We start from the raw sequence: 16,805 nt of genomic DNA, 5'->3' as shown, positions 1-16,805 counted from the left end.
ACACCATGTGAATAAACCAGTCACAAAAAACCCAAATACTGTGTGATTCCACCTAAAGGAGGTCCCTGGAGGAGTCAAATTCACAGAGACAGAAAGTAGAAGGTGGTTGTCAGGGGCTGGGCGGGGGGGGGGGGGACTTGGTGTTTAATGGGAAGAGTTTCGGTCTTACAAGGTGGGAGGGTTGGTGGTGGCAGCCGCGCAGCCGCATGGGCATCTACACGCTGCCCAGCTGTGCACTTAGAAACGGTCAGGATGGTGAACTTCATGCCCTGTATATTCCACCACAATGCAAAAGAAAGCACCCAACCACTTGCGCAAACTTCGGGCCAAGTGTGCTGTCCCGGGGCAGAGAGAAGGGTGTTCCCCGAGAGGTGCGTCGTCTTCTTGGGGACGTGGGGGGATCTGTGGGAGGTCCTGGGTTTGGGATCCCCGCTCCAGGGCTGCTGCCCTCTGGGGGGCTTGCGGAGACCCTGGGCCAGGGAGGTCCCAGCGGAGGCACTGCCTGCTGGCAGCAGGGGTTGGTGGCACTGGGCTGCTCCAGAGAGCCCGCCCGCACACAGCAGAAGCAAGCGCTGCCGCCCTGGTCACCTGACCCGCGGCTGTGGGGGCTGAGCCGGCCCGGGGGCGAAGCACTCCCGAGTCACTCTCCCGTCAGTCACGTGCTGTGGACGGATGCAGACGTCATGCTGTTTTGGAAATACTGGAGCAATAAATGATCCAAGTGAATTTTACCTGTCTCTTTTGACTGTTTAAAAAGGTGGTTACCGGACCATTGAACATCCCACGTGGGGCCTGCATCACGTTCCTTTTGGACAGAGCTGTGGGGACCTTTTCCTTCCAAGACCTGCAAAGGTGAGGGGCGGGCAGCCCGGGGCAGGGGGGAGATGGGGCGTGGATCCTGGGGTGGTGGGAAGCACAGGGTAGGCACTCTGGGGGACCGGGGGGGCCGGGGCTGCCTCAGGAGAGCAGGGAGGGGCAGGTTGTTTTGAGGACCCCTCCTCGGCCAGGCCCGGGGACACACAGAGGGAGGATGGACCCTCACGTCCACCCAACACGATCCTTCAGGCCTTCAGGATTCCCTGCGAGAATCTGTGCAGAGGGACTGCACCTCCGGCCTCTCCAGCTGGCACCCGACTGCCCAGCACGCATGGGGACCCCAACCCTGCGGCCCTGGCTTTGTGAGCAAACTGTCCGACTCAGCCGGTGCCAGGAGGCTTGCTGAATCGGTGGATGTATGGATGGATGAGTGAGGGAGTCAAGAGAAGCCCCGACCCCAGGGGGAGCCGGCACTCTGAGCCTCGGCCCGGAGGCGCTCCGTTCCCAGGGTCTCTAAACCTTCTGTTTGTGGTACCCAGCTCGCTGCTTTGCTGGCCCCTGGTGGCCGCCCGCCGCCCGCCCCTCGTAGGGCCCAGCGGTTACGTACGTAAGACCCGGACGCCGTGGCGCAGGGCCTGGACCCGGCCGGGCTCGATGGACATGCTGAACGAGCTATGCTGGTCTCCGACTGTGCGCACCTGGCCCTGCTCGGCCGCCTGGCGGACCATCACGGTCAGCTTGTTGGCAATGATGGTGTTCAGGACGGAGATGGCCACCATGGGGAACACGAAAGACATGAAGGTGTTGATCTGCGAGAGGTGGAGAGGGGCGGCCTGTGAGGCTGGGGCAGGGGACGCGCCCTGGCACCCACCCCGCCCACCGGCCCAGGTGTAGGGGTTGGAGCGTGGGCGGCGCTCGGTCTGTCCGTTCCCAGACTGACTCTCCGCCTGCTCCCACAGCCCTGGCTTCCTGGGGGAGGTTTGCAGACTCTCTGTCAGCTTGGGGAGCCCTCAGCCTGTACACAGTGTGGAGTAAAACCCTGGGGCACCCCGGCTGCGGTGAGGGGCCGGGGCTCTGCGTTCCCGGGTCTGGACAAGGAAGCGGTCCCTCCTGACTTCTCTCCAGGATGGCTCACCCAGCGTCCCTCGTCCTGCACACGTACAGCTCACGTTAGGACACGAAGGGAAGACCCGCCCCCCGCCCCACTTCCTCTCAGCCCGTTGAAAAGCGCTTCTCGTTGGCAACTCCACCTTCCACGTTTCTCTGCCTCTGGGGAAACTGAGTCTCCGGGTGCTGAGGGGCTTTGCCAAAGTCACCAGCTCAGAGCGGCTGGACCTGGACTTGAGCTGGAGCCCAGCTCCTCAGTGACACCAGGCTGAGACCCGCCTTCACGGGCACCTGCTCAGCCCGAGCAGCTGTGGCCTCCCTGAGCTGCCACTGGCGTTGCTGACAGGGACGCAAACCCGCCAGTGCACGTGTGTGGCCCTGAGCAGCGATGGGGAACGGGCCTCCCACCGAGCTGGTCCTGAATCCGCATCACCTCCCAGGGCCCCGGAGTAACAGCCTCTGGCGTAAAGCCGCGTTTGCCGCTGGCCTTTGCGCACGCTGGTCCGCACGCCACGTTCCGACGCCCGAGCTTCTAAGTGTGAGCTCGCGAGCCCTTGTGAGGGGGCGGTGCCTCTTCTCCATGCCCCCTACCCAACCGCCGCCGCCCTTAACGCTCACGTGAAGTTCAGAGTCACAGAGCAAACGGCTGCACCTGGAGAGACACCTGCACTGGCCCCACTGGGTTCCGGGGTCTGCAGGGGGTGCCGGGCTCCAGGCTGCCCCCTCCACCTCCTAACTCGGGTGGGTCCCGGGGTCTGCACGGGGTGCCGGGCTCCAGGCTGCCCCCTCCACCTCCTAGCTCGGGTTTGCGCACAGCCCTGTGAGCAGAGCCGAGGGTCCCGCGTGGAGGTCTCCTCGATGGTAGACAAGGACTGTCTCAGCAGGGTAAGGACCGTCCAGCTCTGCCCTCCTAATGCGGCAGCGGCCAGCAGGAGGCCAAGAGGTGCTGGAGGCTCTAGAACGCCGACGGGTTCGCCTCCTGGGCCTCCTGGATGTCAGACCTCTGTCCCGAGCAGGGCAGCCCACACGGCCCTCTCTTCGGGGCATTGGCCGACGCCTCCGCAAGTCCTGCCCGCCCCACAGTGCTCCGGGTCCCGCTTGGGAGGACTGTAGGCATCCAGGAGATGGTGGCTGAGGCCACCTCTGGCTCCTTTTGAAAAAGACTCCCCTAAACTAGAGGACAAACACGTCAGACGGGCCGCGTGGGCCCTCGGCAGGCGTCCTTTCCACACTTGCCAGCCCTTGCGCCCGTCACTAGTCACCCACTGGGCGCTTGGGAGTGGCCTCCCCCGGGCACCCTTCTCTCCTGCGTCCACTGAGCTCAAGTGGCGTCTGGAGGTCCTCCCGCAGGACGATGATGGGCTGGTGCGGCCGAGGGGCAGCTCTGGGCCGGGGGCTGGGCTGGGGTGCAGGGGGATGCCGGGCCTGGGCCCAGGAGACACACCAATTCCCGTGAGTCACCACAGCCGGGCATAATTTAAACAAAACAGATGTATTCAACACAGATTTTAAATGTCAAAACATTTGAAATACCATACTTCGATGAGCACAGACAGCAAAACAGCCACCTCTGGGGGCCGCGAGCGGTGGACCAGGGCCCAGGCCCCCAGCGGATCCCCCAGTTGGGAGAAGTCCAGGCCCTGATCCTGAGGTTCTGGAATGGGGAGAGGGGCCCCGGCACTGCAGGCGCCCCCCAACAGAGGCCTGGGGACGAGGCTCGGGCCGGCGTGGGCTTCCGGAGGGGCGTGTCTTCTCTCGGCCTCCCCCGCCCCTCCAGCCTGGAGACTGAGACTGAACCTGGATTGTGGGGTACCAGGGCAAGGCCTGGCTCTCGGGGTCGCCTTCTCTTGCCGAGGCCCACAGCACGGATGGGAGCTCAGTCTGTACCCCTTTCCTGCACTCCACCCCAACTTCTGGGAACAGGGGAGCAGCCCACTCCCGGCAACAAGCAAAGAGAAGGGAGTCTGCTAAGCCCTGTGCAAGATGTCCAGGAACCACTGCAAGTGTAGCCACAGGAAGGACAGAGGGGAAGGAGGGGCAACCGGGGCCCTTCCAGACAGAGACATGCGGACGTGGAGGGATGCGCCTCGTCTATGCATTTGTCCCAGTAAAATGTGAGAGCACCTGGGGATAGACAGCCTGACTCTCAAATTCAAATGGAAAAAAAGATAATCTAAGAGTAGCCAGGAAAGTTCTGGGAAGGAAGGTGACAGGTCAGTAGGGGACGGGAGGCCTCACCCACTGTGGGAGGGCACTGAAAAGGGATTGTAGGAGAAGAGTTTGGCGCGAATAAATCAGGGGAGCAGGAGAGAGGCCAGGAGCGGTTCCGATGAGGCCAACGTGGCCTGTGGCAAAGGCAGCGCCGGAACCAGTGGGAGGAGGCGGGTGACGGGCTGCAGAGCTGGGGGCTGGATGCTCAGGGCCTGCTGCTTCCACTGTCCCTTCCCAGGACCACCGTCCGCTTCCCTGGAAACACCCACCCCGCTCCATTCCTGGCCAATGGGCACAATCCAAGAGGCCCGGGTGAGCCCTCATTGGACACACACAGGCCGCACGTTCACCTCTCCACCAATCACGTTTGTCCTATGAGAACCAGCCCCAGGCCTGCTGTTCAGAAGAGAGAGCCCACCTTTGTGGAGGGCCTGCTGAGCAGGAAACTGCTTTTGTGCCCATTGGTTCTGTTCTCCCACCTTGTGTGGGGGACCTGCCTAAGAACGGGCCCTCACAGGTGAAAGGAGAGCATTTGTAATTTTGTGAGGGACAGAGAGTGAAATGGTTAAGCAGTAAAAAGAAAGTGGAACAGGACCCAGGTCTGTCTGGGAGGAAGGGCTGCCCCCGACCTGCCTGCAAACAGGTGCGGGGCACCAATGGAATGCGCATAGCCTGGCCCGCAGTCACGGGGTCCTCGTGCCTCTGCCTCCTCCTTCAAGGCTGTCGTCCCATCCACCCTTCCTCTGAGGGGCAACAGCTCGTCTCGTACCGGCCTGTTTCTGATCCCACTGTGTTTAGGTAAAGAGACAGCCCCTGGACTCCGGGGCTTCATGGCTCAACGCCAGCCTGCGGTGAGTGGGAAGGTGCGAAATACCGCTCAGGGGCTTCCCTGGTGGCGCAGTGGTTAATAATCCGCCTGCCAATTCAGAGGACACAGGTTCGAGCCCTGGTCCGGGAAGATCCCACATGCCGCGGAGCAGCTAAGCCCATGTGCCACAAGTATTGAGCCTGCGCTCTAGAGCCCACGAGCCACAACTACTGAGCCCACGTGCCACAACTACTGAAGCCCACGAGCCACAACTACTGAAGCCCACGTGCCACAACTACTGAAGCCCGCGTGCCTAGAGCCCGTGCTCCGCAACCAGAGAAGCCACCGCACTGAGAAGCCCGCGCACCACGACAAAGAGTAGACCCCCCACTCGCCACAACTAGAGAAAAGCCTGCGTGCAGCAACTAAGACCCACCACAGCCAAAAAAAAATATATCTCTCAGGGTGTTTGCAAAACTCAGCAGCGTGTACAACGGCTTCTGAGGGGGGAGGCAGAGAGGAGGGGCTTCCTGTCAAACCCTCCAATGTAGATGGCCTCGCTGGCCTGGCAGGGGCCACCCCCAGCAGATGACCAGTCCAGCCAGGCCCAGGCTTCAGGGACCGCCTCCTCCTAACCTCCTCACCCAGCAAATGCTGAAAGTCCCCTCCCTCTCGGCCACCACCAAGGGCAGGACAATGATGCAAGTCACTCCAGAGTCCCTGTTTGTCACTGTCACTCAGCACAGCCCTGCTCGAAAAGCAAAAACCCAGAACAAGTTCAATGCCCACCCACTCGGGCTGGTTGATAAGTTATGACGCGTCCACACCACGGGGTGCTGTAGACACTGAGAATGACCGACGGGGGGGCCAAGGTCATGGTTTAGTGAGAAGAGCAAACACAGAGCAGCTGGTGCCTCCGTAAAGTAAGGAGGCGCCTCGACGCCCAGGATTGCTCCCTGGAGAGAAGCCTCACAGAGGCTGACCCAGGCCGACTCAGGGAAGGGCAGGGAGCTGGGGGGCTCTGGGCACGCCCTCTTGACCTCAAAGCACCTGAGTGGAATGAATGTCTGTCCTGTGACAGGTGCCCAGGCCCCTGCTCCCACAGTGACACGAGAACAACACACCCCACCTTGCCGCCCTGGGATGGGGTGTTGGAGGTGGAGGGCACCAGGTCTCAGGGCATCCACCCTTGCTTCACAGGCGGGACACCAGGGCTGGGAGGGCAGACACTGTCCTTCAAGGTGACACAGCCCAGAATCTCCCAGGCTGACATTGTCCGAGTAACTCTGCCCTCCAACATCCCTCATCTCATGAGCACCCAGACCCTCCGGACGCTGCTGGGATCCCACCCAGGAGGGCACACGCGGTCCACGGCAGACAAGCGTCTGGGAAAGAAGACAGATGAGTGTCGAGGGCCCGCTGCTCTGTGGGTCAGAGCCCTGACCGCAGGCCTGAGTGTCTGAGGAGAAGCCCAGCGTGTGCCTTTAGGGGAGGGACCCCGAGCCTCCCCAAGAGCTGCCTGCATTGCTGAGGCCCCAAGTGAGTCATCTTAGGGCCTGAAAGGCCACCTCGGGGTGGGGGAGGGGCTCCACGACTGCGTGCAGCTCCGGGCTTGCTTGGCCACTCGGGCCACTGGTCCCGGCCCCTCACAGTGCGGTCCCGCCCGCCGTTAGGTGGCTGCAGTGCCAGATTTTGGCTCAGTATAAAGGACTTCCGCTTTCTGGTTGATACACACTCTTTAGCTAACACTTTTTTTTTTTTAAACAAATTTATTTTTGGCTGCATTGGGTCTTTGTTGCTGTGCGTGGGCTTTCTCTAGTTGTGGTGCGCAGGCTTCTCATTGCAGTGGCTTCTCTTGTTGTGGAGCATGGGCTCTGGGTGCGTGGGCTTCAGTAGTTGTGGCACTTGGGCTTAGTTGTGGCATGTAGGCTCCGTAGTTGTGGCACGTGGGCTCAGTAGTTGTGGCATGTGGGCTCAGTAGTTGTGGCTCACGGGCTCCAGAGCGCAGGCTCAGTAGTTGTGGCGCATGGGCTTAGCTGCTCCGCGGCATGTGGGATCTTCCCGGTCCAGGGCTTGAACCCATGTCCCCTGCATTGGCAGGCAGACTCAACCACTGCGCCACCAGGGAAGCCCCCCTTTAGCTAACTCTTAACAGAGTGCTTTCCATGAGCCAGACCCATGTTCAGTGACTTGCATGTGTCACCCTGTGGAATAGGCACATAGAAGCTGTTGGTGCTCTCACTTTATAGAAGAAAAAGCCCAGACACAGTCTGACCCACAGCCCAGTGCTCGCTTCCATGTTCTGGGGCCTGTGACACGCAGAGAGCAGAGAGCAGACGAACGGAGAACCCCCTGGTCGTGGGAAAGTGTCGGGGGACCTCACTTCGGTGGATGCATGCCCCACCCCCAGCTTCCCAGAGAGGACACTTTGGGTAACTGCAAAAATTTGACAACAACTTCTAGTCCAAAGGCCACAACTCCATGGTGATCTCTCAGGACTAAACATCTGTCCATTACTCTCTCCTTTCTTTTTTTTTTTTTTTTGTGGTATGCGGGCCTCTCACTGTTGTGGCCTCTCCCGTTGCAGAGCACAGGTTCCGGACGCGCAGGTTCAGCGGCCATGGCTCACGGGCCCAGCCGCTCTGCGGCATGTGGGATCTTCCCAGACCAGGGCACGAACCCGTGTCCCCTGCATCAGCAGGCGGAGTCCCAACCACTGCGCCACCAGGGAAGCCCTCTCCTTTCTTTGATCTCCCTTCCGCTCCACGCTGGTCCCCGTGCTCCTCTTCAGGTTTGGAGTTTCTGGGAGACGACTGACCAGAGTCACCAGCGACTTAGAGTGGAGACAATGCTCCTGCCCCAGGGAGACTTAGGGTTCAGGACCATGGACAGAGCCCATCGCTGCGGAGGGGCTGCCCCGGTGGAGAGGCGTGCCGGGCTGGGAGCAGCTGTGGTTGGCAAGACTGGGTGGGGAGGGACTGGGGAGTGGGACCCCCGAGCCAGCTGGGGGCAGCGATCAGCAGGAACACTCCACCCTGTCCCCAGACCCCTCCTGTCCACTGATGAAGGGCAGGTGAGCAGCCTGTGACCTCTGCAAGAGGCCCCCACCGAGTCCCCGCTGCCCGCGCAGCCAGCAGCCCTGCGCGTGGGAGTCTTTGCCCTCCTGGAGTGCCGCAGCCACAGAGGACCCCCCCCCCCACCCTGCAGCCACATCCTGCCTGGTCCCGGCTGTGCTGCAGCGCTGGCACCAGCCGGGCTGCCAGGAGACCCTCAATCGGATTAGGGAAATGGCCCTCCCACTGCGTCTGTCCCTCCACCTGTACCAGGGTCGCCGTCCTCGAGGAGAGACAGGATGGGACCCTGCCCTCAGCAGCACACAGGGCAGGTGCTGGGGGCCTGGCCTTGGCTGTGAGTTGGTGGGGGGTCGTTAATCACCCTGGGTGTGGAAGCCGGGGTGGTGAGTCGCGTTCCGGTCGTGCCATCCCATCTCAAAACTGCATCGAGACCATCTGTAGACTGAAGTCCTGTTTGCCGTGTTTTCAGATACCTGTTGGCTAAAAAGCCCATGAGAACCTTCAAATCAGTGGGACATCTGCTAATTAGCAACCGACGGGGCTGTAAAAATCCTTGACAAGGACAGGCGCAGGGCAGGGGGTGCAAGTCTGACCCCGGGCCCGGCCCCCGCCTCTGTGTCTCACGGAATGTGGTCAGGGAGGCACCTTAGCGGTCACCTGTCACCTACCGTGAAACCACAGCCCCCCGCAGGTGCAGCTCAGCTCTCACCCCCACTGGCACCTCACACCACGACGATGACCATGTACTCGCTCGTGACAAATTCTGTCTTGCAGCGTGGCTCCCGGTCCAAACGTGAGCCCCCAGGGTCGGTTGCCAAGCCTTCTGTGTGTGCCTTTCTGCCGTGTAGGGCCACCTTGATTCAGGAGTAAAAGCGGGGCCGGTTCCGCACAGAGTGTTCTGCGTGCACCCTTGAAGGAAGTCAAGCATCGAAGAACGTTCTCCGCTCCACGCCAGGAAGACCTGGGGCCCTGGTCTTAATCAAGAGCCCCTGGGGGCTGGCGGACGTTGGGAGTGGATTTCCGGGGAACCGTGCGAATCCCCCAGCTGTGCCTGGGAGTGGGTCCTGCAGGACCGGGTCCAAGCTGGTGTCACGTGCATTTCAGAAAGCGCTTAGGAAGGAGTGGTACTCCAGGCCCGGGGCCTGTCCTCCACCTCTAGGGGTGGGCGGGGAAGCGGCCCTACTGCGCGTTCGCTGGCAGCTGAATCTCCAATTCTGTGATTCAGCTGTGGGACTGAATCTCCAATCCCACGATTTTCAGTGTTTTCTTGCCATGTGATTGTGTGGGCAGCTCAGCAAATATCCTGTTCCTTCCCGATTTTGAAGTACCGTCCACTGGCAGAGTGCTAACTGCGTTCCCCGTGGACATCTGGCCCTGTACCCAGTGTCTCGGCTCCTTTCAATAGAATTAGCGCTCCGTCCCTGCTTGCGGGGAATCTGATTACGGTAGACCTGGAGCCGAGCGGCCGGTGTGAGGGAGGGGGCTGGGAGCGGCCACCCACGTCCCCCCAGGCCCCACTGGACCAGCGTTTGGATCTAGTTTTTCTCTCAAGCTGACCAGCCCCTGGGCGTGGAGGGGACCTTGTGCTCTGGGCTTAGCCCCGGGAAGTGACACTTTTGCTCCTTCAGCCAGGCCTCCTGGGGCTTCCACCCCAAATGGCTGTGATTAGGAGTGGGGCGCCTTAGAAATGATGGTGGGGTCCTGCGCCCCACCCCCACTTGGTCCCCACCAGTGCCGGCGGGCCCGGCTGTGCTCTTCTCCAGGACAAAAGTCAATCAGTAAAGGAAGAGGAACGCCAGTGGGTGCCGGCCAGCTGCCCAGCGCCACTCCAAAGCTCCTTCCCCCGACGACCATATCTGTTAAAGGCCGTTCTTCCTCCGTCCCCCAGAGACCACAGGCCTCCACGAGGCTGCGTGACCACATGGTGTTCCACTACGCTGTCCTCCTGCACGGCTGCACAGGGCCCCTCTGCAACAGCGAACAGCCCTGGCCTTTGCACCGTGTGAACGGCCTGGGGCACACGAGACTCACTGCTCTCCACATGCGTGTGAGAGGTGGGCCTGTGGGGTGACTTCTGTTTCTAGAACTGGAGTGAAGAGCAGAGCAGCCCAGGCTGGGGTCTTGCCGTGCCCCCCGGGCACGTCCCCTTCTCACGCTGGGACTGTGTCCTGCCTGTGAAGATGGGGGTGGCTGGTCCAGCTTGAAGGCCAGGAGACTGAGGACAGCCCAGGCTGGCCCCAGCCCAGTTCCTGCCCTGCCTGCACCCCTGCAGAAGGACTCCTGCCTGACGCAGGCCCTGGGTGCCTGGAGCACTGTTGACGTCTGAGCTCGAGGGCTGGGGGGGAGGGGCGGAGGGGGCGCTGATTGGCACCCAGGGAAGCCTCCCTCTCTTGAGAGCCAGGCCAGTGGCTTGCAGGGACGCCAAGAGGCCTTCCTGATGCTCCACTCAAGGCTCATCAGCCCTTCTTTTCCTCGGATGCAATTTCAGGAAACGAGGCTGTGCCGCTCAGGCCTCCTGTGAGTCGGGCAATTACCTGGAGACAGGCCCAGGGCAGCCGGCTTCCTCCAGCCCAGGAGCCGCGGACCTGAACAGGGACAGGCTCTGCGTCTCTTCTGGAATGTTCCAGCACCCTCCCTTCTGTTTACGCGCAGCATCCCCACCCCCTCCCCTCCCCACCACAGGCCCGCAAGCCTGTGCTTCACGCTCCGTCCTCCATCCTCTGAATGCACCGTGCGCCCAAGCCCCCCTTGTCTAAACGTCACAAGCACTTATTGGGCACCTGCTGTATGCGAGGCACCTGCACACAGACTGAGGTGAGCGTGGAGGACAGGTGGACAGGTGTGGCATGGAGCCTGGGGGGACAAGGGCCACTTTCTGGAGGAGGGACCTCCATACGGAGACCTGAGGGATGAGGGGCACCCATGGGCCTGAGAAGGAGGGGAGCACATGAGATCTCGGGAGCCCGGGGGCCGGGCGGCGTCAGATCCCAGACAGTGGGCCATTTCCTCCTGGTCATGGAAGAGGGGGAGGGGTGAAGCAGGGGACTGCAGGCGCAGCTGCGTTTGCATTTCGGGAGAGTTCTGCGGGCAGGGTGGGTAGGGCCTGGGGACAGAGGGCCCAGGGAGGGGCCCAGGCCCCGGAGGGAGGTGATGCGTCTGTGTTAGGGCGGTGCCTGTGGGGATGGACACATGGAAGTTTGGGAGGCACTGGGGGGCTGAGGCAGGCCCCGGGGTGGGTGGACATGGGGGCAGCGAGGGTGATGCTGAGAGGAGGTCCCCCTCCACCCTCAGCCTCTCAGGGCCCCTGGAGCCGTGCGCTTGGCGGTGCAGGAGGCTCCAGGGCAGAGCACGTCTCCTTCTGAGCAGGTGTCTTTGCTGCTGCTGACCTCCCAGGTCAGAGGTTCCTTCTTACATTTTTCCTCCAACAATTTGAGTCTCTTTCCCATGGAAGTGCCCTGAGCAGAGATGCTTTCCCGAGTCTTCCACCAAGTCCATCTTCCGGGAGGCGCCCTGAGCTGCCGGGGCCCCTCCTCCCCCAGAATGACTCACTGAGTTCGTGAACTGGGGTTCTTCCCCCTAGGTAGAATCGCAGGGTAAACTGCAGCGTGCGGGCATCTTGGAGCCCCACTCCCAGCCCAGCCTGGGTACCTGCGACCTGCAGACAGGGGGGGAGACGTGGGGGAGGGGCAGGAGCTCGGGGTATCGTTTTGCCCTTGAGGTGGGTGCACGAGCCCCCACAGGCCCGGGTCCCCTGTCCTCTGCTCCTGGCGTTGCCGGCCCATGCCTCCCGCCATCGACCTGGGCGCTAACTGCAGCCTCTGGAACTGTTCCAGGTGCACTTACTGGGGCTCGTTCAGGGCAACCTTGTGCCCCTCCCCCCTTCAATTAACACCGGCCCTTCCCCGGCCAGGGAGGCCACTCGAGGCACTCCCGGGCCTTGGCCTCCCTCCCTGTATGGGCCTGGTCCCTGTACTGGGCTGGGCCCGGGCTGAGCTGGTAGGCAATCCCGCCACTTGAGGGCACTGATGCGGTCGGTTGCGTAAGGGTCAGCGCTGTGAGGTCTCTGCCTCTTCTGGTCAGTCTGTCGTCGTCCCCATGGACTAACCGCAAATTCTCACCAACGCAGAGCTACAGGGCAAAACCCACAGCGACGCCGGGCCTGAGCAGTCCTATGATTGGAGACACAACTTCAAGGTCACCCCTTGGGCGGGGAGACAGGCGGTCACTGTGGCTGCTTTCCCCTGAGGCCCAGGCACGGCTCTAGCCCCGTATGTCCAGGTGTCTCTGGACTGGCCGCCACAGGCCCCCACACCACCAAGTGGCATGCTTGCCCAGGGGCAGTACTGTGCCTGCCCGCAGCCTCACAATCACCAGGACCCCCCAGGGGCCGTGCGGTGGCACCTAGACTCCCCCAGTCATCCCAGATGGTGAGGCAGCTCCTCGCAAGCTCTCCTGGACCAGACTGCGCCGTGAACTTGCCACCCTGTGGCCCGTGGCAGATGGCCCTTAGGACGGCCGAGAGTGGCTCCCACCTTGGACGCCCACCTCTTGCAATGTGACTTGGCCACTCCTCGCATAGAGACGTAGGGTCTGTGGCCCACCCCTCGACTGGGCTGGCTCTGACCAGCGAAATGCAGCGGCCGTGTTGGCCTGTGCCTTCCCAGCCAGGCCTCACACTCTCTTGCTGGCTCTCTCAGAATGTGGCGGCCACCATGTGAAGAAACCCTGATTTGCGTCTCACCCTGGGACAGAGGCCCAGGTGAGAGCCAGTACCAGCCTCCAGACAGAGGAATGAGGCTGTCTCAGACCCATCCAGGCCCCGTGGAGCCACAAGACGACCGAAGCCACATGAGTGGCCCCAGCTGAGACCGGCTGAGCCAGCTCAACTTGCCATCCAACGGATCACAAGCAAATAAATAGCTAGTGTTTTAAGCCAATAAGTTTGGGGCTCTTTTGTTACGCAGCAGAGGTTAGCTGAGACACTGCCTTACAAAGTGCTGTGTTTTTAATTTATCTGTCCCACCACTGCATTTTCTCCTTGGAGGGAAACCTTGCTTAAATAAAATAACATCCCCCCCAGCCCCTGCCCCAAGCACTGACAACAAGTCGTGTGAAGGCAGGGGGATGCGGTGGGAGCGCTGGGCAGGGTCATTTGTGTGGCTGACTGGGCCGTCTGACCCCAGAATTTGGGTACTTTTTTTTCTTATCTCTTTATAGACTCTGGTTCTAGGGACAGGTTGCCAGCAGACAGCTGGCCAGGTGGGGACTGGTTTTATAAAGGTTACTGGGCACCACCTGTGATGTCCCACCCCTCTCGCCACACTGCAGAGTAGGGTAAGAAGCATGGTGGGGGTGGGGGCAGTGTCTTTTACTTTTATTTCCCATGAAGAGAGGCTCATTAGAGAATCTGACCTGTGGGTCTGACTTCTTGAAAACCCAGCAGCGTGTAATTAAAGCTTGAAAGAGAAGAGCCGGCTGCTGAATCAAACTCAAGTGAGTGTGAAATCAAACGTGAGAGGGCCCTGGGCAGCTGAGCCCAGCTTGAGACGAGGGACCGGCATCCTTTAAGGGGTCTGTGCTTTGACGGTGTCTGAGTGGTCTTCCCTCAAGCCCCCAAACCTTGGTCCCACTTACTGTGCATGTGTGTTTGTGTCTATGCATGCACGTGTGTGTGAGCTGCGTGTGTGCACACTTGTCTCCTGTGTCTGGCCCTGTCTTGCTCTTGGTGTAACCGAGCAGGGCCTCCGGGTCCTTCCAGGGACAGACTCCTCCCCCGCGTCCTCTGCTGTAGTTCCTCTCTGAAGTTCTCAGATAGCAGTATCTGATGGTGCTTCCTGAGCTGTTTCACAGATGCTAAAACCCCCGCCAAGAGGTTAAGTACTTGATGACCATGACCATGTAGCCCCCAGGCCTCCTGGAGTCTGAGGATTGATAATGTGAGCCCACCCTGTTACCTCGCTGTCAGCCAATCAGAGAATTAATTGTGCACGAGCTGATCACATACCTTGCGACTCCCCCCACTGCCCCCCGCCACCCAACTGGGCCTTTAAAAATGCTCCCCTGGGGCTTCCCTGGTGGCGCAGTGGTTGGGACTCCACCTGCCGATGCGGGGGACGCGGGTTCGTGCCCCAGTCCGGGAAGATCCCACATGCCGCGGAGCGGCTGGGCCCGTGAACCATGGCCGCTGAGCCTGGGTGTCCGGAGACTGTGCTCCGCGGCGGAAGGGGCCACGGCAGTGGGAGGCGCACGTACCGCAAAACAAAAAAGTGCTCCCCTGAAACCCATCGGGGAGTTTGGGCTTCTTCAGCGCTAGCTGCCCGGGACTCCATGTTTGGGGCCCACAATAAACGCTGCATCGTCCTTCACAACCAAGTGTCAGCAGGTTGGCTCTACTGCGCGTGGGCGCGTGGACCTGAGTGTGGTTGGGTGACACTGGCTCACGCAGAGCCCGGGTGGTCGCTTCAGCGAGGGAAACGCCTCATGACAGCTCGAGGCCTTGGCTCCCTCCACGTCGCCACTGAGAAGGCCATCAGGTTCTATGCTGTCCAGCTGCTGCACCCCTGATTCCGAGCAGACCCTGCGGCCCCCAGTCCATGCCACTACCAAGGGGACGTGTTTCTGAACAAACTTCCCCTCGGCCAACACCCAGGCTTACTATAATCACGGCGCACTGGTTTCTGTTGAGGGATGAAAATTAGCAGATTTAGACGATAATTACCCGGCTCTGAAAATTAGCCTCTAACGAAAAGGGTGCTTGAACCCAGAATCCAAATTTGACGTTCAGACTACGTGCCTTTGAAGAACGCTCTCAGCCGGAAACAGGGGCCGGCCAGAGCCCCGGCTCCCGGCCACTGCTCTGCCGTCTGCCACCCGCCCCCGAGTGGGGTCTGCAGGCCCAGCCTCCCAGCCTCCCAGCCTCCCAGCCTCCCAGCCTCACAGGCTCACAGGCTCACAGCCTCACAGCCTCACAGCCTCACAGGCTCACAGCCTCCCAGCCTCCCAGCCTCGCAGCCTCGCAGCCTCGCAGCCTCCCAGCCTCGCAGCCTCGCAGCCTCGCAGCCTCGCAGCCTCCCAGCCTCGCAGCCTCGCAGCCTCGCAGCCTCGCAGCCTCGCAGCCTCCCAGCCTCCCAGCCTCCCAGCCTCGCAGCCTCGCAGCCTCGCAGCCTCGCAGCCTCCCAGCCTCGCAGCCTCGCAGCCTCCCAGCCTCCCAGCCTCACAGCCTCACAGCCTCACAGCCTATGTCCCTGGTGCCCCTCACCTGTGCATTTATTTCGTGTGTTACGTTTCTCACCCTCGCTCCCACCTCACATTACACAGAGGGGGCGACACCGCTGTGGACAGAAAGCGTGTCCTACAAAATTCACCTGTCGAATCCTACCCCCTCGGGTGATGTGTTAGGAGGTGGGGCCTCCCGGAGGTGATGAGGTTGTGAGGGTGGAGCCCCGGAATGGGGTCAGAGGCCCAGGGAGGCCCCTGCTCACCCCCCAACGTGAGGAGAGGGAGAGGACACAGTCAGTACCAGCGCCTGGACCCTGGTTGTCCAGCCCCAGGGCTGTGAGAAACACACGTGTTGTTAGAAGCCCCCAGCCTGGTCTGTCGGAGCAGCCTGAGTGGATGGAGACGGCTCTCTGGGTTACCTGCCCCCAGGGAGCGATGGGAGGGTGGCACCTGGGGCGTGGCCACCAACCTGTCCTTAGCCGCGTGGAGGAGGCTGGGGGCCGCCCATCCCGTAGGGGCTGCTTCCTGCAGAAAGCATCTTGTCAGGGGCCACCTGCTCTGCGTCCTCTCCCACCCATGCGAGGAACTCAGTCTCCCTCCTAACGCTGTGTTTGTCCCAAAGGCACAATCGGTTCATTTGTTAGACTGGGCGTGTGTCAAGACACTGACGTTAGGTTTTTGATGCAGAAGTGCGATCCAGCTGAACCCGGCGCCTGTGCGCGGAGCAGACAGGCTTTCAGCCTCTCCTGTGGCCCCACCTCCCACCTGCAATTACGGCAATTTGCATGACTGTGAGCGGGGCTGGCCTGGGCCCAGGGCTGTTCGGAGCGCCAGGCTGTCCTCACGCCCCCAGCAGGCCAGGTGAGCAGTGGCAGAGCCGGGGACGGTGGAGAGGCCGAGGGAGAGCGGTTCCCCTGGGCACTTGTGATGATGCGTGTGTGTCTCTTAGTTGCTGCCACCCCGCCCCGTGGCTGCCTGGGGACAGAGCCTGGTGCCCTCCAGTCACCCACACACTGACTGTGTGAACGAACAAATGAACGACCGCCCGCCCAGGCTGCCCTAACACAGTACCCCCAACTGAGCAGCTCATAAACGGCAGAATCTATTTCTCACAGCTCTGGAGGCTGGAGGGCTGAGACCAGGTGCCGGAGTGGACGGTCTCAGGTGAGGCTGCCTTCCGTGTCCTCATGTAGCAGAAAGAGGGCGAGGGGCTCTCTGGCCTCTTCTTATAAGGGCGCTAATTCATCATGGGGGCTGCACCCTCATGACCTCATCACCCCACAAGCGCCCCATCCCTTAATACCATGACTTTGGGGGTAGTGTTTCAAAACATGAATTTGCGGGGACACAAACATTCAGTCCAGAACAGCTGGCAAAGGAAGGGATGAGCTGTCTCCACATGGGGGGCCCCTAACCTGGGGGAGGCTCTGGCAAACGGCCCCAAGCACACACGGGAGCTTTGTGTGCACGGACAGGCAGCTTCCTTTCCCGGGAGGCAGTGTCTGCGGCTGTACAGCCCGATAGAACAGTGCGGTTTGTGCCAGCCGTCAATGATTTACAGTTTTCTAGGG

At 61.3% G+C, this 16,805-nt stretch overlaps 1 protein-coding gene across 1 annotated transcript in view; it reads right to left on the bottom strand.

The window, feature by feature from the left end:
- The window catches only part of NTSR1 (neurotensin receptor 1), a 46,476-nt gene that overhangs the window by 2,746 nt on the left and 26,925 nt on the right, over window positions 1-16,805 (bottom strand). The window contains exon 2 of the mRNA XM_004310713.1: window positions 1,424-1,625. Within this exon, the coding sequence (XP_004310761.1) occupies window positions 1,424-1,625 (202 nt within the window). The remainder of the gene's footprint in view (window positions 1-1,423; window positions 1,626-16,805) is intronic.

This window comes from Tursiops truncatus, chromosome 15 (assembly GCF_011762595.2).
Source record: "Tursiops truncatus isolate mTurTru1 chromosome 15, mTurTru1.mat.Y, whole genome shotgun sequence".
Lineage (NCBI taxonomy): Eukaryota > Metazoa > Chordata > Mammalia > Artiodactyla > Delphinidae > Tursiops > Tursiops truncatus.
The sequence above is the reverse complement of the archived record's forward strand: the minus strand, read 5'-3'. Positions and strand labels throughout refer to the sequence as shown.